General features: G+C 56.3%; 1 protein-coding gene across 1 annotated transcript in view; it reads right to left on the bottom strand.

Moving 5' to 3' along the window:
- Positions 1 to 23,460, bottom strand: part of SH3PXD2A (SH3 and PX domains 2A) — a 230,524-nt gene that overhangs the window by 22,830 nt on the left and 184,234 nt on the right. The window contains 2 exon segments of the mRNA XM_026494048.4: positions 1,812 to 1,895; positions 5,733 to 5,846. Of these exon segments, the coding sequence (XP_026349833.1) occupies positions 1,812 to 1,895; positions 5,733 to 5,846 (198 nt within the window).

Below are 23,460 nucleotides of genomic sequence, written 5' to 3'. Positions count from 1 at the left end.
GCTCTGCTGGTAGCAGCGGAGTTTCTCCCAGCCAACTTTCTGCAAGTTTGTCTTGGCTGCCTGATTTAACTTAGCCCTGATTTAACTCAGGGCTAAGACTGGGAAATAATGCTGTTTAGGTCTCTTGTTGGAGAGACAGAGAGGGCGAGAAGTTGTGGGCTTGTGTTCACTTACGTATTTGCCTATGTATGGCTGTCTCTAGAACTACGCGTTTCGCGGGGCACGTGTGTCCATGTATACACTGCGTGTGTGCTAGGGGGGCTGCCATGAGGCTGCGTACGAAGCGTACGTGTACTCGGGCATCACTGCAGAGGGATACATGCGTCATGGCCGTGAGCAGCCTGCTGGGGCACTTGTGACTGTGCGCGTGTGTGGAACGGTCTACATGTGCTTGCACAAGTGGAATCGTGTGTGCGTGTGAGCGGCTGCGTGCAGGCTGGAGGGGCCGTCGGGCCGTGCACGGGCGGGAGCGTTCGTCACTTGTGAGTGGCCGTGAGCCTGTGGAGACAGTTGTGTGTGGGGCTCGGTGTATGATGGTGTTTGGAGCAGATGCTGGAGGGGATGGGGGAGGGCCAAACCTTTGTCTCTGCTGTTTTTCCAGGCCAGCGTCCCACTCTTCTCTGCTGCCAAGGCTCGGGGCTTGGCCCTGCTCAGCCCGGCCCCCCAGCAACGCTGCCCCACCGCTCCTAGGTCTAGGGTGCCTCTGCTTGACGTTCAAGCTTGCTCTTGCTGTTTCTATGACTTGGCCTCCTGCCCTGCACCAGCCCTCAGGGTCCAACCCTTGCTCCACCCTCAGGATAAGCTGGGCTCCCACCGCCAGGGCTCTGAGTGTGTCGCCAAGCCAGCCCCAGGCGGGGGCCGCCTCAGTGTCCAGGCCTGCGCTGCCCGGGGCTTGGGGCAGATACCAAGACATGGTGTCAGAGGTGTTCAGGAACAAGCTTTGGGAGTGGGGGTGAGAGTCACGGGGCATCCCTGCTATTCTGGAACACGCCCTTCCAGCTGTGTTCTCTGCGAGATAGGACGTGGGCCGCTGCTGGCCTGCAGGCTCTGGAGACGTTGAGGGGTCTGGAGGCCCACCCCTAATCTCCCTGCTTCCCAAGCTCCTAGATGTTGGAAAGGCCCTAATCCTACAAATGCCTTGGTTCCCCATCAGCCTGGACGGCAGGCCAGGGGCCTCCCTGGAACCTTCTTGATCAGGCCCCTCACAAAGTGCCAAAACCTAGTGCTGAAGACGCTGGAGGCTCCTGGCTGAACCAAATGCCGCCCTCCGAGCTGGTTGGGGCCGTGCCCTGGGACCGAGCTGGGACTGGCTTTCACTCTCTTTCTCGTTTCCCTGGAGCTGGCTGAAGGAGGAGGGCTGTGGGCTGATCCTTCTTCCTACTCTGTCCCTAAGTAATTGCTAGTCCAGCTCCGGCCAAGGAAACACCTCCTCAGAGGAAGCGGGCAATGAAGGGTGGGGGCGAGCGGGACAGTGCTGCAGAGACGTACGCACCCCCAGTTCTCCATCTGCAGCTTCCAGGGCAAAGGGAGCCTTTCTAAGTCCAGCTGCCCCTACAGTCACGTCGTGAGTCCCATGACCCCCACCCACAGGATGTCGGCAAAGCCACCCCAACTTCCAGGCAGCCCCCTGTGCCCTCCTCCCCGATGCCCCCCAGCTGCAGAAGGTGAGAGAAAGCCTGGCTGCTGAATCTGGGTGAGAAGGCCAGAGGGCGCAGAGGAGCAGAGCTCAGAGGGGAGGCAGGCGTTAGCGAGCGAGCGAGAGGGAGAGAGGCAGCAGCTGCGGGTCAAGAGAAGCCGGCTCCCACCGTCACCTCGGCTTTGCTGCCTGTTGACCATCCCGCCCAGGGTCCACCGGCGATCCAGACGCCGCAGATGGGCCTTGCGTCTCTTGGACACTGGTGTGGGAGATGGCAATGGAACACGCAGCCGACGGAACCGGCGGAGAGAATGGAAATGAGGATGAGATGGGATGGGGCAGGGGAGGGATGGTGGGAAGGAAGGTTCATGCTCGCAGGTCCTCATCGCCAGGACCAAGCCCTGGAACCGCGTGCCCCTGCTGGACGGGGGCAGATCTGCCCGCTGACAGCACTGGCCCCCTGGGGAGAGGCCACGGTTTATACCCGTGAGCCTGGGACGGGCTGAGAACTTTGAATCCTAGCACCTGCAAGGTGAAAAGGGTCCTTGGCCCCAGCCTGACACAGGGATGGCCCTCCAGGCATTCCTGGGGGCCAGCACAGGGCCTGGCACATGGCCGGTAGCTAGGAAATGTTGCAGAGTGAAATGCACACAGGGATGGGTGCCTCGGGCCTTGGTTCTGCTCCTTCACTGCCCACTGCCCACTGGATCTGCAAGGACAGGGGACCCACCTCTCAGCTTCTCAGTGCTGCAGACCCCTTTTGCCTGGTCCCCCCTCTCTGCGGTGGCATCTTGTGCTGCTGTTCTGGTGGCCGTGGCCCAGCTCCACAAGCCCTCTGGCTTCTTCCGGGATGCCCAGGTGGGTTGGACCCCAGACTGGGACAGCACCCCGGGGAGGCCAGCAGTCAGTCAAAGGAAAGCTGTCCAGACACACCTGAGGCAAGCCCCACCAAAGCCTCCTGGGAAGTATTTGCTTTCCTTGGCGGGGAGGGCTGTCTTGTTTGACCTGCTTCTTGTAAGCAGGAGGCCTGGACAAAAGGCTGGAGGTATGGACTCAGGTGAGGCTTCACTGCCAGGTTACTGTGTCACCTGGGACAGGCTTCTGTCCTTCTCTAAACCTGTTCCTTCAGCTGTTGTTGGGGTTGACACCACCTGCCCTGGCACGGGAGGGGACAAGGCACTCAATAGGCTCTGTGGAAAAGAAACAAGGTCCTGTCTGAGGCCAGACTGGGAAGGACTCTGACAGCTGACCTCCCGGGCGGGGGTGTTCTGTGGTTTCCCTGTGGGCCGAGGAGCTTCGGCTGACGCCCAGGCTGGGGCCCCCTTAACAGTAACAGTGGTATTTCTCCAGTTTCGACCATGTACGAGGACCATCTTGCTGAAGCTTCACAAAGCCCTGCGCTGTCGGCACCATCCCCATGTTAGAAACATGAAGCCAGAGGCACAGGCATGTTAAGAAACCCTCTGAGTAACAGATCTAAGTGTTGGGGAGCCCACGGCTCTGGAGCCCAGACTCTTGGCCCGATGATGTTCTCCCCCCTTGACCCTGCGCCCCTTTGCCCACCAACAAGGGAAAAGGCCCCAACAAGAGGCTCATGCCGATGCAAACCCACCAGAAAGGAAGGCTCCAGGGCACGGGCGCACTGGCAGAGACCCGGGGGCTCCCTGGAGGTGACACCTCTCTGGACCTCTGAGAGGCAATGGATTGAGTGTTTCACGAAAGTATCTCACCAGTGTTGGGCTGGGCCCTCCTCTTCATCAGTGGGTAAGAGGGTCTTCAACCTCCACCCCGGTCCTCCTACATCCTACTGCTAACCTTTCAGAGGAATACGACCACATGCCAGAATGTCTGATAACAGAAATAAACCAAAACAGCCAATTGTCTCTTCTTCCCAGAGCAATAAAAAATAAGTATTAGGGGAGATCTGATGGGATGAAGCCTTCCAGTTTCTATCCACAGGGCTCAGGGACCTACGATGGGATGGCAACAGGCCTGGAGTAGAGATCGCCAGACAGGGGACCAGGGTGGGCTAATCTTTTAGCCACATGGAGGTGGGTACCGAGGGACCGGAGGACACACCACAATGTTGGGGCCTTGGGCTGGGAGACTGAGCCCCGAGCCCTCCTGTCCAGCGGGGTGGAGATGCCCAAGATATAGTGACAAAATTCCCAGCTGCCCGAACGCCGCTGGGGGGACGGGTGCACAGGTCCTCCCGGAAGCATGCCGCACAACCTGTTTGAAAGAGGGTCCTGCTGGGCGCACAGGCCCGCACACACAAACCTGCACTGGCCGCCTGAGTCTTCCTGCGGCAAGGTCAAAGTCCTCCACAAAGCTGTCTCTTCAAACCAGACAGGCTTCTGTGCACACACACCTCTCCTGCTCCTTCCCGCCTCCTTGGTGTCCCCTCCTCCATCTCCTGACATCTCTGCCCTGACATTCGTGGCATAGTCTTTTCAGGTGGGGCTGCGATTCCACACACACACACACACACACACACACACACACACACACCCCCTCTCAGAGTTGCTTACAAGCAAAACGTTTCATGGACAGGCATAGAGCACAGCGGTGGAGAGCACCGGGCCAAGGAAGCTGACCGAGGCTCGAGCCTTACGAGGACAAGCATGTGGCTAACGGTCTGGAAGCCTCAGTTCCTGCATCTGGAAAAAGGGGATTATAACAATGCCTCCTAGGATGGTGGGGAAGGCTTTTCAAGAACCAGGCCACACACTATTCTACACCCTGGGGATTGTTATTTCTGAGAAACCCCAGGGTGACCCCAGCATGTGGAAGTGGGTAGGAGGAGCTCAGGGGCTACAATCCTCCATCACTGCAGAGACCCGGAGATGAGACCGGGTGCAGGCTCGGCCCCAGGGCTCCAGAGCTGCCAGGAAGGGCCGCACACCCAGCTGGAACATGCCCGCCCTTCCCGACGGAGCCTAATCCCTGGAGGCCTGTCAGGCACTGCAGGGGCTGCAGCACCGGTCAAGGGACTGAAATAAAGCACTGACACGGGAGGAAGGGTGGGGCTCCAACCGCCCGCAGTAACGGACATTTGGGGGAAGGATGAATAGGGAGCTGGTGCTTGCTTGGCCGGCTGCTTATTTTGGCCTGGGCAGCATGGAATGGAGGGGGGGTGTGTATGGGGGGGCAGGCCTGGAGGTAGCCTGAGTGCCAGGTGACAGGCCTCCAATGCCCTGGCTCTCAGATGTGCCCGTTTGGACCATCCCTACAGACCGTTAGGGCGAGCATTCCTGCCAGGACATGGGGGGAGGGGTGGTTGGGAGATATCAGGAGCAGGCAGCTAGGACCTGGAGGTGGCTCAGACTCACTGGGCTCAGGTAGCCTGCTTTGGCGGATTCCTGAGTCCACACATAGGCTGACCAGGCCAGCGCTGGCCTGGAGGCGCGGGGAGAGGGGAAGGCTCTTTGGAACGCAATGAGAAAACACCAGAAAAAAACCCACCAGGCCAGAGCTAATCAGAGGGGCTAGTGGTGCAAGGGCCACCTTGTGGTTCCTGCTATGCTGAGAAATGACTCAGCCCTGCTCTCTGTGTCTGCACTGTTGCCCAGGATAACAGACACCCAGAGCACAGAAGCTGTGTGCACACGGCCCTTGGGGTCATCCCTGTGGCAGAGAGCATGGTGTGGGGTCAGGAAGGCAAAGGTGGGAGTCTCTGTGGGGTCCCCCAGAGGAACTGAGGGCTTCTACGGGGAAAGGGAGCTTTGGGGTCTAGTCCTAAGACTGTTCTCTCCGGTCTCTGCCCCAAAGTTGCCCAAGCCTGAGATTCACACTCCAGGGAAATTTCCCCTCTAATTTGTGCCCCATGCAGGGCAAGCAGACCTGGGAAGGGAGGTGAGCTTGTGGGCTGGCCTCAGTGAGATGGCGTCCCAAGGGAAGGGGCTGGGACATGGCCCAGCTCCCTTCAGGGATTCTGATGGTTTTAGGGAGAAGAGTGGGAAAGCTACCTCCAGAAGAACTGGGTTCACTCCTAGGGACAGAAATGGGGTGGGCACCAATCCAGGAAGACCTCGAGGCAGCCCGCTTCCCACACGTGCCTCAGTACTCCCCTCCCCTTGAACCTGCAGGCCCTTACCTTCCCCAGTCTTGGAGGTGTTGATGTCTGAGTCATCCCGAGTACCATTCTGGGCCTCCAGGTAGGTGGCAGGGACCCAGCCCTGCTCCTCAGAGGTGCTCACGAACCACCAGCCTGCGGAGGAGACAAGAGAGAACTCAGTCATGAGCACCTAGCAGGATGGGAGGGGGAGGAGACAGGGCACAGAGCCAGACAGCCTGGGCACCTGGCAAATGCCCTGCTCACGTCTGGCCTCGAGAAGCCTGCACCACACTAAGGAGAAGCCAACATGCTCCCCGAGAGGAGGGCCTGACAGACAGTGACCCACACTTACACAGATGTTTGACGGAAAAATTTAACGATGAGAAACGAAACAAGGATATACAAGCGTGTGAAAATCACCCTGCAGAAAAGGCCAAGGAAGCCCCGGCTGAGCACAGACACCGTCTAGGGTCTCCGAAATCCAGCAGGACTACTGGCGTGGCTGGGGGTCTGGCATTCTCCGCTTTCAGAGGGATCCTGAGATACACGCGTCACGGTGACCTGCGGATGGCCGCTGCGCCCCTTTCCCCGTCACGGGTCAGTGGCGTTTGCACGTCGGTGCTACTCATGGCTGCCCTTAACCGTGCTGACATGTCAGTCACACTAAGTGGGCACCACACCCTTGAGTGACCCTCGACAGTCACGGCCAAATGATAAAAAGCTCACTCGTTTTCTTTCTCGTTCGTTGGTTCGTTCACTTATCATTTAAACGAGTGTTGAGGGAGCACAGCCCTCGGAGCACCCAGGGCCTGGGCCTCCACTCCCTGCCTTCAGTCTCTTCTCAGAACGTACACTTCACAGGATCTTGTCTCCGTCCCCATCCCACGCCCAGCCTCCTCCACCCCCAAAGTGATCTGACACTGATTCTCTTTTCTGCCCATGACCGAGCTGTTTCCAAATATGGACGGTTCCCTGACAAGAGCTCCTGGGCGTCTCCCTGGGCAGCACGGAGACCCCATCGCTGCCCACAGGGAGTGGCTGCCCCGGAAGGGGGGACACTGGAAGGTGGCGGCGGCCTGAGGGACAGAGGAGAACAGTGCCACCCCTGCGCAGGCCCCCAGCACCCTGAGCCACCTCCTAGGTCTTCTGCTAGGTCCCCGCTGCCCCCTGGGACAGGCCTGGGGTAGCAAACAGCCTGTGATCTCTTCTCGAACGCCCTGCCCTCCCAGGAACTCCACGACGGTGAGGAGAGCCCAGGAGACACGGTAACATCTGCACGATACTGTGCTGACGGATATGTGTCACTACACGCTTGTCCACAGCGCCGAGAGGGAACCCTACTGTAAACTGCAGGTCTGAGTGACCAGGCCGTGTCAACACAGGCTCCTATACAACATGGGCCACTCTGAAGGGGGTCTGTGCGCGTGTGGGGGCAGGACATGTGCAGGAAAACTCTGTGCTGCAGCCGGTTTTGCTCTGGACCTAAAACAGCTCCAGAACATGCCAGTATTAACCAACGAACGGGAAAAGCCTGGGATGAGTGGTCTGGGATCTCAAGGCCCGGGCCTCTTTGGCTCAGGGGGCTTAGGTGGGTCACTGTCCTCTCCGGAACCCAGGGTGGAGGCCTTAACCCCATTCTTTCCTTCCCCGGCCAGAGTATGTCTTTCCCCAGAGTGGGGCTGGAGGGGGAGCACGTGCACATCCCGGACCACTGAGGGGGCTCCCTGGAGCAGCACTGCTGTTCTCCCAGAAGCCCAGGCCACAACGGTGTGGCTGCTTCCGAGGCAGTGGCTGATGGAGGCCCCAAAGAAACCCTAGAAGGCAGGACTCGCAGGGGTCTTTTCCCTTCTCTTGGCTTCTGGGGGAGCACTCTCCGGAATCCCAGCCGTCTCCGCCAGGAAGCCCAGCCCCAGGGAACAGGGTTCCCATCTCACAGAGCTTTTCCACCACGAAGGTGGCCCTGCCTCCTTGACTGCAGGAGTGGACATACCTGGTCAGTCATCTTCTGACCGATCTGTCCTCTCCCTGGACACTGTAACGGTTCCAGGGCTTTCTCAAGAACAGACACGAGTGCTTTGGCGATCTGAAGGCTAAGACCCCGTAAACCAGGAATTGCAGGGCTATGTGGGAAGAGGTGGCCTGAGAGTAAAGTCAGTAAAGCAGCAGCATGGTCCAGAGATAGAGAAAGTCAGTCCTGATTAACATCGTTCAGGCTCTGGCTTCCAGGTGGGCTAAGGCTAGACCACCCCGTTGGACTCCCTAACTCCAGTGGCTGGTGACCTTCCGTGTTATTTAACTAAGCTGCAGCAGGTTTCAGCCACCGGAACCGAGCGTCCTCACCAACGCCATCTCTATCCAGCAAACACCAAGGCTCGTGACTGAAGGTCCACCATCGTGAGCCAAATCTGGAGACAAAATTCAAGTCCACTGGGCGTCTGCCACCACAGACCTCAGCAGGTGAGGACAGAGCCTTCTGAGCCACTCTCAGTAACTGGTACCTCCCTAAATTCCCACTCACCAGGATAACCTCCAAGAGCCCCAAAGAACAGTCACCATAATTCCCAACTTGGAGTCACTTTTGAGAGGGTCTTGAAGGCTGAGGCTCTCACATGATCCCCAGGTCCAGGCCCTAACGCCAAAAGCACACAGGTTTTGGCTCCCATACCTCCAGGCCCTCACCAGCCTGACCGCCCCAGTTCTGCCCCCCAAAGCCAAGCCAAATCCCAGTGGGCTAAGGAAGTACCATGAAGGCCTGCCCTCCAAGGGGCGCTCTGCTTCCCAGGAGAGGGCTTCCCCAGGATGGGCCTGGGCTGGAGCCCGGGATCTTACGGTCATGGGAAAAAACGGGGATGTGCCCGAGAAACAGCGGAACTTGGAAACATGTGTCCTGGTGAGGATTTGCCAACATCCCTTCATGCGCAGCCCCTCCCAGCCTCTTCTTCTGTACCAAGGTGTGCCACTGCCAGCTCCACCCTCCGAAACAATCCCTTTCTGTCCCCACTGGAGGAATAGTCCCTCCTTTCTTCATATGAGCCCAGGGCTTCCCAGGAAAGCAGGTAACTTGGTGGTCTCCTGGATGGCTGCAGTCAATGTCTTCTAAGCTTTCTCTTTCTGGACTTTGCACTCCAAGTCATCCTTAATAGAGGCAAAGGAGGCAAGTCCCTCTGTGGGCACCAGGAGGGCTGGGGTGGGGGGAGGAAGGGTGGGAGGCAGAGATTTTCTCCATCAGTCCCATCCGAGCTTGTCTGTATCCTCATTTGGTATGAAGTGAGTCCATCAGCCTAATGACCTCCTGTTTTCGCCCTCTCCCCCCGGGGCCATATTGGGGACCAGCCTCTGTATGGGCCTTTCCCCTTGGATCCAAGGGCCTCATAATCCCAGGGTTCGGGTCTCTTTTCTGCTGGCATTGTCTCCCCATCTCCTTATTTCACCCTCTGAGAATCCTTCCTTGTACATCCTGCTGCCTCCTCTCCCCCAAGAGCCAGGGACCCTGACAGTTTTGCTGAGAACAGTGGACTGCACTTCCACTCCAGCCCTGAAATGTGCAGAGCTAGGCTGAGTGGCTCCGAGTCTCAGATCCCTCCTGCCTCAGGCCTTACAGAGACGAGCCTGTTGCTGACCTGGCTGCGGGCACCTCCACCGAGCAAAGAAGGACAGGCTCAAACACCGCCCAGGTGGGCATGGGGGAATGTGGGCGAGATGCCCACCCCAGCTCCATGCAGACCTCCCAAGCGCCCTGGCATGAGTCACACCATTGGGCCTCTGGGGGAGGCTCTCTGGGCCCGCGCCCACCCACAGCTGCTGACAAGCCTCTCCCAGATGCCAGCATTCAGACATCAGTTGCTGTAACCAGGGCTCCTGACCAAAGTCCCTCCTGTTCCTCCAAGGAGCAACTGGAGCCTGAACCCCTGGGGGTGGGGGCAGCTGGCCGCGAGGGCTCAGGTATCAGCCAGTCCTATTGGACTCCCAGGCTCACCTCCAGCGCTCATGGCATCCTCTTTTCCAGAGGCAGGGAGTGTGCCGGCTGCATGTGGGGGTGGGGGTGGGTGGACGAGGCTATCTCTGAGTACACGGGAGGCATGTTATGCCCATGTACATTTCTATGCAGGCGTGTGCATTTGTTCGACGTGATGATGACTACGGTCAGGTGCTAACTTTATATACCTTATTTAACCTTCGAGAATCCTGTGGAGTGTTACTGTTATCATCAACCCCACTTTACAGATGAGGAACTTGAGGCAAAGATCATGATTAGGAAGAGGCAGAGCTGGACCTCAATGAACCCAGGCAGTCAGGCTCCAGGAGCCATATTCTTACCCACCACGGAAGTGGATAAGGAGTTTCTCGGGTGTGTGCACAAGGGCAGATGGAACTCCCTGCACGTGTGCCCCTGGACGCTGGTACGGGATACACGTCGCTGTGTGATTCCCGGGTGTATCCGACGAGCAAAGATGCAGGGCTGTGTGTACTTGAGAGTCTGTGTACAGGGAAGGGTCCTCTGGAAGCAGAGGGTAATAATTAGGGATCTAGGGTCAGAAAGACACAAATTCAGGTCCTGGCTTGCTACTTCCTGTGTGATCCTGGGCAAATCAGTAAACCTCTCTGAGCCTCAGTCTCCCCTCCCTGATATGGGGATAATTAACGGCGCTTACCTCTTAAGGCTGTTGAGGTGGATAAATGAGAAAGAAGTAGCTTAGCTTGGGGCCTAGCACAGAGCTGGAGGTCAAAAACCTTGAGCTCTTATCAACATGGTGGTGGCTGTTTGGTATTGCCCTAGACTAACAGTCAGCACCCATGGGTGGCCAGGTGGTGTCTCTGCCTGCAGAGTAGATCAGGACACACTCAATACATTGTGGTGAATGGACTTGGATGTGTGCACCTATGCCTGTGTAGTTAATCTGTCGAGTTCGGGGACTGCCTCCAGGGGTTCCAGAAGAATGGGAGGAGCTATCTCTTGCTCTTTCCTTAGCTAATGCAGTTCGTGATAGCAAGTGGGAAGTGGGGCCAGAGGGGAGAGGTCTCTGGGGTTTCCCTCCTTGCTCCACACGTGTCAGGGTTATCCTCAGCCTGGCTCCCATCCTTCAGCTCACACAGTCCCCCAGGACAGAGGTCCTACAGCTTCCACTCTCCTGTCCTACCGCCTCGGCAAGCCTTCCCTAACTGATCTCCAAATCCCAATAGTGTCCCAAGCGTCAAGCCCACAGTTCACAGCGGCTCATGCACTTGGAGAATTAGTCTTGCTGAGACTGTAAGTACCGTGTTTGCTTTGTCTCCAGGGCAGAACTGAGCTTGCAGCAACCCATCAGGCAGATGAGGAAACTGAGGCACAGAGCCTAAGTGCTGGAGCCAAAGATCTGAGTCTGAATCCCAGCTCTGCCACTTCCATGCTCTGTGGCCTCAGGAAAGGGACAGAGCCTGTAAAATGACTTCATCTGCAAGAGGGTGAGACTACCATCTGCCTTGCAGGCTAGCGGGAGGATGGAGAAGACCAAGAACCACGCGGAGGGTCTGGCACACTAAACAGAAACTAGGAGCTTTACTGGGGGGACCGAAGCCACAGGTTGTGGAAGGCGAGGTGGCCAGCACTCACGGATGCCCAGGGACCCATCTGAGCCACCTCTGCGTTTTTCATGTCCCCAGGAAGATGGGTCCACACTCCGAGCTGGCCTGTTCACCTTCCTCTCCCATCCTCTCAGCCTTTGTTCGTGGGAGAGGAAATTCAGTGAGGTTTCATGAAAGGACTTATCATTGGACTGATGAAGTGGCCAGAGCTGGGCTCAGATGGGGACGGCTGTTCCGCTTGGCTGCCAAATCTGGCCTTGCCCCGAGAAGTCAACCCTTGTTTCCAGGCAGAAGGGGAGGAAGCTCTTTTTTGGGAGGAGGTGGGGGACAGAGAACGTGGTGGAACAGGAGAGGGTAGAGACCCCCGAAGGGCCTGGGCTGGCTTGGAGACCCCTCAGCAGAGCCCTGCACTCCAGGCCCAGCAGCCGGCCTCTGGCAGGTGTTCCTACCCAGGGCGCCCTTATGCTGACGTGTTCCCCCACCCCTGGCAGGGGGCAGGAGACGGGCTACCACGTCCGTTGCTTTGAGTGGGAAACTGCAAACTGTTGCAGAGGGGCCCTGAGAAGGGAGCCCCCCCCCCCCACTGGATGTGCAGGAGAAGCCTTCATTCTGGGGGCTCTAGGTGTGATCTTTGGAGCTAAGTCCAAAGGGAGAATTCCCAGCTGGCCAGTCCCCTGCATGCTGCCTGAGCCTGGCTGCCTCTTCTCTGAGGGCCATGTCTCCACAGTGCCAGAACAGTGTAATTCAGCCAGACAGGCCGGGGCCCAGCCCTCTCCAGAGGGCAAAGGCCTAGAAAGAACAGCAATGTCACTTGTCATAGCAGCCAACCCTGCTTGTGGGCCTCAGTAAGAACCCACTTCACAATGGCCCAGGGGCTGAGCGGGGAGAAGGTCACACCGGGGCAGCCTGGCCAGCACCTCCAGCTCAGGGAGGGGAGGGGGAGCACCCAACTTAGGCAGGGAAGGGGATCCCCAGTCCCAAGAGGAAAAGCTCAGGCCCAGAAGCCAGAGTCTCCCTCCTTCCAGGCTGAGCATGATCCTCAGCTGTTGCGCCAGTTTAAAATGGACTCTAACTGGGGCTTGGCAATGCTGGCACTGGGGGAGGGATGGAAAGAGTGGAGAGGAAATGGAGAGAGAAAGAGAGAGTCAGAGGTGGGGACAGACAGAAGGTGGGGATGGGAGGATCTGGACCAGGGGCTGGGGGCCTTAACCTCTCCAAGAGGGGGCAGAGCCTGGCCAAAGCCAGCAGGAAGTGACGGGCACTCCCAGGCCACTGCTGTCCCTGGGCTGACCAGGCCACAATGGCCTCCTTAATGAGAGAGGATAATGAGCTCATTAGGGCCAGAGGAGGCCAGCTGCACACAATTAGGACGTTAATAAAGTCTTCGGAGGTCACAGCTCAGCCTAGGACAAAACAGCTGGTGGGGGAGGGGGACCCTGCTCCTTCCTCTCCCTCTGAAGTTCCCCCTGTTCTTCAGGGTGTTGTCCTCCAGGAGGCCTTCCCTGACGCCCCCCTCCCCAGCCCTGCCCACCCCAGGATTCAGCCCATGGGCACTTCTTAGCCCCTCTTCCAAGACCTCGGTTTGGATCCTTCACCATGTCTAGCTTGTGACCTGGAACAGGTCGCTGGCCTCCCCAGGGTCTCATCATACCAGGACGCTATGATCTGCCTATAGGGCTGCCTGCTATCGGGGACGTGCGGTGTACTCGATAACCAAGTGCCTACCAAGCCCTTGGTCTGTGCCGGGCATTCCAGGCCTCAGGCGCTCTCCCCACCTCCCCCTGCACTGCACACAGGATGGGCCCAAGTACAGCCAGTGTATGGGCGCTGAGGCCAGCAGGAGAGGGCTGGGTTCCCACCCAGCAGGGTAACAGGCAGGGTGAGATTCTGAGTTTGGGAGAGCCCAGCCGACTTTAGGTTACTTCTGGGCCTTGGCTCTTTCTTTCCCTTTCCTCCAGGACCTTCGCAGGGTCTGACGCCGGTTAGCGCAGAGCGGAGCGTCGGTGGAGCGCTACTGCAAGGCCAGGCCTCGCAAAGGGAAGGGTGTGCCGGCAGGGCGGGGTGGGGGACAGAGCTAGGGACAGCACAGGCATGGTCCCCAGGCCTCCAACAACGGCCTCCAGTCACGATGCCCATCAGTCAGACTCCAGCTCCTCTGAGGGGTGCTCTGCCCAGGCACTCCCCTGTTCTTCCCTTGCAGTGGTCTGGAGAAGAGGGGCCAGTGAGGATTTGTAAGCCCTGAATGGGGGCAGGGGTGTTGCCCAGAAGGGGAAGAGTGCTGAAGGGGGCCAGGCACCTGGGACCGTGCTGCCCACCTGGCCACACCACACCTGGCCCCAAGCTGGGCCCTAAGGGACTGTTGCTTCTGCCCTGGACCTGCCCTGACCCCTTTCGCATGACCTTGGGGCAGATCTGAGGTTTCTACCTGAGAGGGACCAGAGACACTGGAAAGGCTGGCCACCCATAATCATGCTGTGCCTTTAAGAACAACGAAAGGCAGCCCACCCTCGGCCAGGCCTCCCCTGGCCAGAAGGCTCTGTCACTGAGGCCTCTTGCCAAGACACACTCCAGCTCACAGCACGCGGCCGCCTCGGTCCAAAGCAAACAGGAGTGGGTAAGGGCTCCCCCAGTGTCTCCCAGTGCACCCCCACAGCCCTGCCTTCCTGCCTGATCCATTCTTCTCGTTTCACCTCTGAGACCTACCCTTGCTCTGCTGCCCATGGCCTTCCCTTCCCCCAGATGGGGCTCTCAGGCTACGGGGGCCCCAGAACCTTCCCTGGGCGCCTGAGGCCTGGATTCCAAGACCATTAGCACAAGCTGCTACGTCAGTTTGGAAGGCTCCGTGGAGTCCACGGCGAGAAAACAGCAAGCAGTGGGCCGCTGCCACTCCTCCCCCAACTCGGATCCAGCCCGCCCCCCCTCACTGGACGGGCCCAGAAGGCTGAGGCTATGGGGAGGCACACAGGAGGCAGAGGTGGGGCACACGATAAAAATGACAGGTAGAAGAGAACCATGGTTTTAGGCAAGGACTCTAGAGCCAGGTTGCCTGGGTTTCAATCCCAGCCCTGCTACTAACTGGCTGTTCGAATTTGGGCAACTGCCTCCATCTCCTCATCTGTGAAATGGACCTATAGTAGTACTTCTATCTCCCAGCGTCGTAAGGGGTACAGGAGTTAACCTACAGAAGTGTTCAGAATCCGGCCTGGTTCCTAGCAAGGCTCACCAAAGAGCTATTATTGAAGTTGAAGTGTAAGCTGCAGGGGTTTTTAAGGAAGGAACCATGACCTTGATGCCCCTCAGTGACTTGTGCTAGGGCTGGGCAGGGAGGCAGGTGGGTCTTGGGTGTCTGGAGTCTCAAGGGAGTGTGTCTCTTGGTGTCCCTGTCATTGGCCCTTGACTTTGGCAGGTCGCTACTGAAAGCTGGGTCTGGTTCTGTGCCTGACACGGGTGGGGGTGGGGGGCCGGGTGAAGCAGAGAATACAAGACGGCACAAGGCCCTTCCAGGAACAGTTGGGCAGTGTGACCCACGCATGGCAGTTGTTGCTACAACGTTTGCTGAAGGAACTATAGACATCAGTGATGAAACTGAGTAGCCAGGGAAGAATTCTCAGAGTCCTGAACTGAACCTCAGATCCAAACTGAGGAGAGGAGGGGAGGGAAGGGGCAGCCTGGTGGGGGGAACAGGACAGGCAGAGTGATGGGAGCACATGTGGCCCAGCCCTGTAATGCACATGATGCTTCAAGGTGGGGATCTTGCCAGAAACTTGAGAGGGGTGCTCACCTTCGACGTCACAGGAGAGGGGTGAGCTTCTGAGAATCCCGTCAGGAAGGTTAGAGCCTCACAAGCAAACGCCTGAAATAATGCTCAGGGTAATACAAGTGGGTTTTCCTGATGGCCCAGGCAAGAGCAAGAGCAGGAGGTAAGAGGAAACAGACTGAGAGGGCACAGCATGGCGAGGCCAGCTCAAGACGGGAAGGGGGTCTGCTGCACTCCTGTCCACGGCCCCGCATTTTCTCTCAGGCAGCAGGGCACCCATGCTGGAAAGTGCTGACTGGGAGGGGGGTGGGCCAACGGACCCTGGGCGGGGATGAAGGCCACACTGAGAGGCTGCCCTCCACAGCTCTCACTAGCTGGTGCTGAGACCAGGTCTGGAGAACACTTGACAGAGAGCTTGCCAGGCCACCACCAGGGGTCCTGGAAGACACGGACACGGGAGCAAGGCCAGAGGACACAGCACGGGCAAGAGTGCCAACTTCCAAAGAAGAAGGTGAATTCCACAGTAGAGATGGGCAACCCCAAAGCTGGTTCTGATGGAGTGAAACATGGATGCCCCGAGGGATGGCTGGAGAGCCTGCAAGGGGGTTGTGAGCATTCCCAAGCCAGCGAGGAGCAGAAAGACACAACAGGAAGGAAGGGGGCCAGACCACGCTGGCTTCTGATAACGAGGGAACCGCTGGCCCGGCGGGTCTGGGATGTGTCATAGCTGAGCCATCCAGGCCTTGGAGCTCTCACGACCCCCCTGGGGGCGGCAGGGCTTCGCCGAGAGATTCGCAGCTGAGAGTGGACTACTTCCAAAGAGCGTGTGATGGTTCGCTGGTTATAACCCATGGAGGTTCTGTTGGGAGCCGGTCCTGCTGGATGTTTTAATCGGTCGGAGATGAGGACAGAGTGGCTGAGCTGCAGGCACCGTCGCATTTACTGAAAGCTGTGCCAGGAACACCCCCTTCTGTCCCCTGCTGCAAAGGTCTGAACAGATGGTAATGACGGGTCAACTGTGACAAGACGGAAAGGGGTAGATAGACCAGAGGACATGTGATCTTATCATCTTATAATTTACTGCGCAGACGTTCTGGTGTGGAAGGAGGGTGCTCTTCACAGCTCTGCCAAAATATCAGGTGCCAACCAGGAGTGTCCCAGGCAGTCGGGTAGCACAGGCGTCCCTACTTGACGGCAAGGATGAGAAAGGTCCTGGGGCTCTGGCGGACTGCAAGTTCAGTATGTCCTCTGTCTGTGAAATCTTAGGTCTGTGAAATCTTAGGCTGCGTGAGGAGCCCCCTGGACTGGGTGACTTACCCAAGGGGCCAGGCTTAGAAGGGACAGCAGCAGGATCAGCACCTGGGTCTGACTCCCAGGGCAGAAACCACACAGCTCCCTTTAAGGACTCCAGCTGCCACTTCCTTTGCAGAAGACGGCCAACACCAGCTGCTCCATTAGTTCCCCAAATTTCCACCTGACAGATGAGCCAGGGATGAGCCAGGAAACCATTCTCCTCCTCTGCTTCTCCACTCCATCAGTGTCTACAAATCAGACTCAGCTCTCAGCAGTCATGGGCGTGGCTCACGCCACCCCCTTCTTGCCCTGCCACCCCCCCCCACCTAGGAGGGGGGCTAACAGGTGGTTTCAGGCCCCATCCCCAGGTTGCCTCTCTCTCTCACCCTCTCTGAGCCCACATGGCAGAGCAAGGCAGGGCACTCAGGCTGATCGTTTTCTGGCTCGAGATTTTACCAAAGGCTTTGCCAGGAGAGAGTGACTTTGGATCAGCATTTCTCAACCTCAGAGGTCTCCGCACTATGTGGGGCTTTTGCCATATCCTTGTGCTATGTATGCTGTGGTTCACAGAGTAAATATATATTTAAAGCAACGGACTTTTTTTTTTTTTTTAACTTCAAGAAGATAATTTGTTTAGGAAACTTCAGATCACCACCATGAATAAACAGGACCACCAGCCCAACCATAAAATTACAGAGAACAAAGCAATGTAGGGAATTTGAGCATGCTGGGTCTGAAGGGGCTGCACCTATAGCCTGTTCCCCCCTTTGTTACACAGAGAGATTTCCTGGAGAGGGGTCCAAGACAGTGGGCCATCAAGCCGAGGTAAGTCAGAAGGCTTGGAAGAGAACGGGAACAGGACAAACCCCGGTTCCCTGTGTGTTGCGGAAGTATTTAACACTCTCTCTCTGTACCGTCGGAAGTCATGCCATGTACCATGTGTCGCGTGGTCAACATTTTTAGGAAGCCCACTTTGGGCTACAGTGATAGTTGGTCATTCCAAATGACTGAGGAAAGAGGCTGAAGTGTCCCCGTTGGTGAGGCGAGGCTATTACATAGCATGTGCGGACGAGGGTTGTGGCGAGAAATCAAAGAGAATGGAAAGCACCTAGCAGTGTGTCTGGTACTTTATATGTGTGTTTCCAGCCTGGAGAGAAGAGCGGAGGGACCCCTCTGTGGCTGGTACCCGTCACTGGAAATAAGAGGAGTCATCTGTATTTTTAAACCAGCTTGCTTAGTGCCTGAGAAGTATAGATGTAGGAGTTTGTGTATTTTTTCCCTTTTCTCTGTTTGCCAACAATGGAGGCTTCTTGGCCACAGAACTGAGCTGGCTTTAACTAAAAGCCTTAGGCTGACAACCATCCCCTCACTTCCAGCTGAGTTCAGGCCCTCCTCAGTTGGGGCAAAAATAAAACGGGGGCAATTTCAACTTTACAGACCATCTCCATAAACAAAACAAACCCACTCCACAATTTGTCTAGGGCATTCCTCCCTCCAAACCCTCCTTATTTAATTTCTGGGGAATTTTAAATAGAGGCCTTGCAAAATTCTGTACCGCCTGACGTCAACAGCTCTCTGACAACGTGGATTCCTCGTCGCTGTGTGGGGAACAGCCACCACCAATACTGATGCTTTTCCAGGCCCCTTTCCCAGTTGGAATTTGGGAGCCACTGGTGTCACTCTAGGAGACTGTGGGAGAAGGAGGGTACCCAGGAGCGTCCCACTTGAGGTCCTCTAACTGCGTTTCCTGAACCTCGGGCATTACTGAGCGCCAGACATCAGTGGAGCTGTCCAAGTGGTACCCGTACTAGTGTCTGCTTTAAGAGAAAAATGGAAATACTTTTGTGTTTCAAAAAGGCAGTTTCCTATGCTACATGGCATGGAAAGCCAATATTCCTTGGTGTAAACAGAGGATAACTGGAAAAATGCATACACTGAAATGACAATGCTATAGGCTTCTAGTAAGAGCTATAGGCTTCTAGTAAGATATTAAGACAAGCTCTAGGAAGACACCAAGGCTAAGACCAGGTTTTCTAACTAACAATGGAACAAGCAGGCAACATCCACAAATGTTAACACCACAGAGGTCCCAAACAGACACTTAGCCCTTCACCCAATGCGGAGTGAAAGAGAAGTCAAGGTTAATAACCTTCTCGTGACGGGATTCCATGTCATTTAATGCTGTGTCCACCATATGCTTCTAGGACCCCCTCCCTGGGAAATATCGAGCTCGCAGAAGGAGGCTTGGGTTAAGAATACGCAGCCCCTTGATTCAAATCCAGGCCTGGCCGCTAGCAAGCTCTGAGGTGCCAACCATTTACCCTTCTGAAACTCAGTTTCTTCTTCTGAAAAATGGAAACAAAGCCGCCCGGCCCACTTAGCCCTAGAGAGCCACTCTGAAATAACAGATGGGAAAACGCTTCAAAGAGTCTGTGGGCTGCAGGGAGAGGGGGGTGGGTGAGTTATTATTCCACGGGATCTCAGGGGCCTGATGGACTTCTATCCCCGCTCCCCCAATACAACTCACTGTCTGGACTGGATGGTGGCCCGCCCCTGTCTACCAGGGAAGAGAAAATGAACACACCACTTTACAGTATTTTTTTCAACCTTCCCAAGATGGGTTTCAAAATATTACCCCCATTTTATAGATATGGAAACTGAGGATCAAAATGGCCACACACTGTCTCCCCAATGGCAGAACAGAATTTGAACATAAGCCTTCCATGCAGCCTGGGACGAAATGCCCTCTATCTAGCTTTTTTTGTGTGCACACCCAGCAGACCCCAAAAGTGTGGGTCTCCCGGATCCACCAACTGCTGAGCCCAGGCCTTGTCTTTCAAAGTCACCGCCTTTGCCATGTTCCCGTGAATCCCTGCCAGCTGCGATTCTGCTCTCCTGCCCTTGTGCTCCCCCGGCCCCCCGATCTTAGGTTTGTGCTGGCTGCCTCCCCCTGCTAGACCAAGAGCTCTCTGGGGACAAAGGCCAAGGCTCGCTCATCCTGGCACCCTCTCAAGCCCCGGTCTGGCTCCATGTTTCAGACAAAGAAGGGGCTCAATAAACAGTTGTTGAAAATGAAGTGCCATGACACGTGGGCCTAAGACTTCCTCCCCCCTCCCTGGCTTCTCCACCCACACACCGCGGGCTCTCCTGCTTCCTTATCCTCAAGTATCTCTCGAGTCCAGCTCTTGGGGTCAGTGCAGGGTCGGCGGTGGGCTTCTTTCCAACACTCCTCCCTCTGATCCGGGGCCTTCTGCCCTGCTCGAGTCCAGTGTAGCTATATGGCCCTGAGATGGCATTTCCTCCTCCAGCCCCCCAAATTCATGGCTCACCTAGGAGGATTTGCCCACAGGGACCTGAGACCAGGAGATGTTTGTTGCTTGTTGCCCGTCTTGCCCGAGACTAGCCAGTAAGCTAACGCTCCCACCCGGAAGCTCTCTCTCGTAGGCTGCTTGGATACCTGATCCGGCCATTTTCATTTGGGCCTCTCCCCTCACAGGAATGGAAGAGCAAAGCTCAGGGAGGTCCCAGCCAGGCACCAGGGACAACCCACGCCCTGGGTGAGGCTCTTGGAGGAATGCAGAGGGCCGGGCTGCCACCAGCAGCCCCACAGGCTGGTGCAGGCCTCCGCTGGGACTCTGGGAGTCCTGGCTTCTCCTACAGAAAACACAAAGCCCTCTTCCTTGGTGGGCACAACATGGAGCTCTGGAAGGGGCAGCTCCGGAGATCTGCTGCCTCCAACCCCCAGAGGGTGGGTGGGGAGAAGGCTATGCCAAACACAGCTTCCCTGGCCATGGCACCCTACTCCGAGCCTGAGGAGCTGCAGAGAACTCACTAGCAGGCTGCAGAGTCCACAGGGAAGAAGCCGGCAAATTTCCTGAACTCTCTGGGCCTCAGATTTCTCATAAATGGAAGTCATCATACCTGTGCTTTATAGGTCAGTGGTGCTGACTACAGGGAGAAAGGGGCTCGGCTCGCCGCCTGACACACAGGAGATGCTTTAGCGATCCCTCACTCTTCGTACAGCTTCCAACATTAAGAGTCTCTAGAAAGCAGCAAATAGGTTAACTTGAGCCCCAACTACTCTGATCCTGGGATAACCATCCTGGAGCCCCAGCCAGGTTTGTGATTTAGGGACAGGTTCTCTCCCTGAGCTTTTCCTGTCCCGTTTCCCTTTCAGTCTCTCTCCTGTTTCTGGGTACCATCTTGTCTTGCTAGTTCCTAAGAGCTGGTCTAATACAGATCCTACTCAAATCCAAGGAGAAAAGGCCACACTCAAAACAGATAGACCTTAGCCCAGATGCCCCAGAGGTCACCCAGGTCAAGGTGCATCATTCTAGACTTGCACCATTAGTGACTGGCCAGGCAGTGTGACTGGCACCCACGGGCGCCAATCAGTGATGGAGCTCTATCCTACCTTTACCCTGTCAGTTTCTGGTGCCGCCTGCCCCAATACCCAAAGACAGTCACCACCATGCCCCACGACACAGCAATGACCCTCAGCCCCTCAGCTGGGTCAGAAGTGGGGAACTGTCTGCTTCCCCATTAGACCATCAGTTCCATGACCAGGTCTTCCTTGTTCAGCTCTGCTTGTTTTCTTGCTTTGGTTTTCCCAATCTGCATGAGGGCCAGTCTTTGATCAATGTGCCACATGGTAGCTGATGGCAGAGAGATGGGGAGGAAGCTGGGCAATCACTGGCCTAGCCTGCCCTCCAACCTGTCTTCTCCCAGCCTCCATGGGGTCACTCTACTGACTTCAGGGCCCTTGGAGGACAGACTCCATCCTACAAGTAGTTCCCAGGTGGGGAGGCCTACATGGAGTAAGATAACAGAAATCTAGGGGTCAAGGTGGGCCATGAAGATCTCTGTCCTTTAACAGAGTAAGTCCCAGCAGTGACAGGCCCAAGACATCTCAGCAGAGACTCAACCCTCAGCCATGGCAGGCTAGAACTGCACTCCCCAGTTAGTGAGTAATATCATCATCGTTTTCAGCCCCCTGGCTCCGGCCTATCCCTTAGCCTAGAACGTGAATGTCCCACCCAACCAGGCTCTCACTCCGTTCAGGCTCCCCAACCCTGAAACCACCTCTCGAATGAAGTTTCTCATCCAAGGGCCTTGAGGTGGTGGGATGGCCCCATGGAGGCTGAGAGATGGGTGTATGGAAGGCAGGCTAGGCCCCTGGGGTACAGAATCCGCCTGTCAGCTGCCACAACAGTGCCAACAAGATGCTCTGGCCCCACCAATAGTGGAGGCCTTTGAAGTCCAAGGAGGGGAGTCTGTGTCTGGCTGCACAGTGAGGCAGAAGAATGGGGTTAAACACTTGTAAGGGAGGCACTGGGGCAGGAGCCCTGGATGCTCATTCCCCTTGTGCAAAGCCCCAAGGATGAGGTCAACTTCCTTCCTCTCCTCCAAGGAGCAGTCAGTTAAAATCCTGTCCTGTTGGCAAGGAGGTCTAGGTGTTGGCCAACCCTGGTTCTGCTCCCGTTACCAATGACGGGGAAGCACGCCCCTGATGGTTTCTGTACTCCAGGGAGCAGTAGTATTTACCCCCAAGCGTGAAGGAGCAGAACTGACGCTCACCTAGGAGGTGCTGGTTGAGGGAGGGGAGGGGGTTGAGACGCGGGCCCCCCAGGGTTGGGTTGGGGCTAGAAGTGGTGAGAGCTCCATTCATTTCTTTTCGTTCTTTTTAAAAGCTATTTTCATTACATTTCCACCTGCCCCCTCCTCCTCACAGTGCTAGATACACCGCAAACACACAGAAAATGCCAGCTTACCTACGCAGAAGGGTCAAGGACACTTGGTTGGTGGGCAAAACGGAGGTGAGGATGCCCTACGCACACAAGAAAGACTCTGGGCTTCTCCAGTTCACCCAAGAAGAAATGGGCCAGACAAACCCTTGCTCCAGTATCAGCAGAGCTGGGGGTGCCCTCCAGAGCCTTTGAGACCCCTCACTGCCTTGAATTTTGGCCTCTCTTTACATCCCAGAGCTATTGCTTTCACAGATCTTGTTAAACTTGAGAAGGACAGGGGAGGAGGGGCAAGGAAAACTGCATTCTTCCCCATCAAAGCCAAGAGTCTAAAGTAATACTTCTGGTTGTAACTGATCCCGGCCTGTTTGTGATTACGGCCCCTTGCTCGCTTTCTGGCAGGATGGCCCTGGAACCCAGCAGCAGGCTGAAGGGGAGAGACACCCTTGCTCACTTGGATAATCTTGTCCTCGCCTGACATGACCAAAAACGTCCATCAGCCGCTGCTTTCAGCAGTTCTCCAGGGCAACTCTTCAAAACATTTATTTAAAAAAGGGGGGAAGAAGCCACCCCCAACCCCAACCATGAAATTCCATAACACTAATCATATTCCTTCTGTTACCAGCACCAGCCTAGAAAACACAGCAGCACCCGCAGTCCCATTGGCTGATGCAAATTGAAGGGGAGAGGGAGGATCGGGATTGGAGGAATCGGACCATCTTCTTCTTTTGCCTACCCCCTCCTTTTTATTAGGGGAGAAAACACACACACACACACACACACACACACACACACACCCCTCCTGCGGCCACAGCACAGAAACGGCTCTGCAAAGCTCAAGACTTTCTCAGCTGTTCTTTCTCCGGAAATTTAATCTGCAAAGCATTTGGCCTCACAAAGCCCATTCCAAAGGTGTCCAGGAGCCCATGAGCCCTGTGATCATCGTTACAAACCCAACGATGTTTGCAGCCAGTGACCCATTTGGCTGCTTAGGAGAGCTGGCTGAAGGCTTGCCAACATGGTCAAATTCCCCTCACCTGCTCCCTCTAAGCTCAAATTGGCTTTTTCTCGGAGCCCCAGGGGTTAGAAGGGACCTTAGGAGCTCTGGAACTACGGAGATGAAAGGCCGGCTTCTTGCCTGGCTTGGGTAAAAGCATGATGGTCATGGGAATGGGGTGCTTGGTATCTGGAACACAACTGTGGCCACTATCTTCACTCTCAATCCCATTTCCATCTGTAAGTGAGGAAAGAGGATGCTCACAGAGGTAAAGTGACTTGCCTGAGGTCACATGGTTAGTGGGTAACTGAGCTTGGAACCTAGATGCACCGGAGATCCTCTTCTATGAAGCCTGGCACTCCTTCCATGAGGGCACACCACCGCCCGGCCCATTCCTACTGTGCCAAGTGGCAA

Source organism: Ursus arctos, unplaced genomic scaffold (genome assembly GCF_023065955.2).
Source record: "Ursus arctos isolate Adak ecotype North America unplaced genomic scaffold, UrsArc2.0 scaffold_7, whole genome shotgun sequence".
In the NCBI taxonomy this organism is placed as follows: Eukaryota; Metazoa; Chordata; class Mammalia; order Carnivora; family Ursidae; genus Ursus; species Ursus arctos.
Note: the sequence above shows the minus strand (reverse complement) of the source record. Positions and strands in the feature narration are given on the sequence as shown.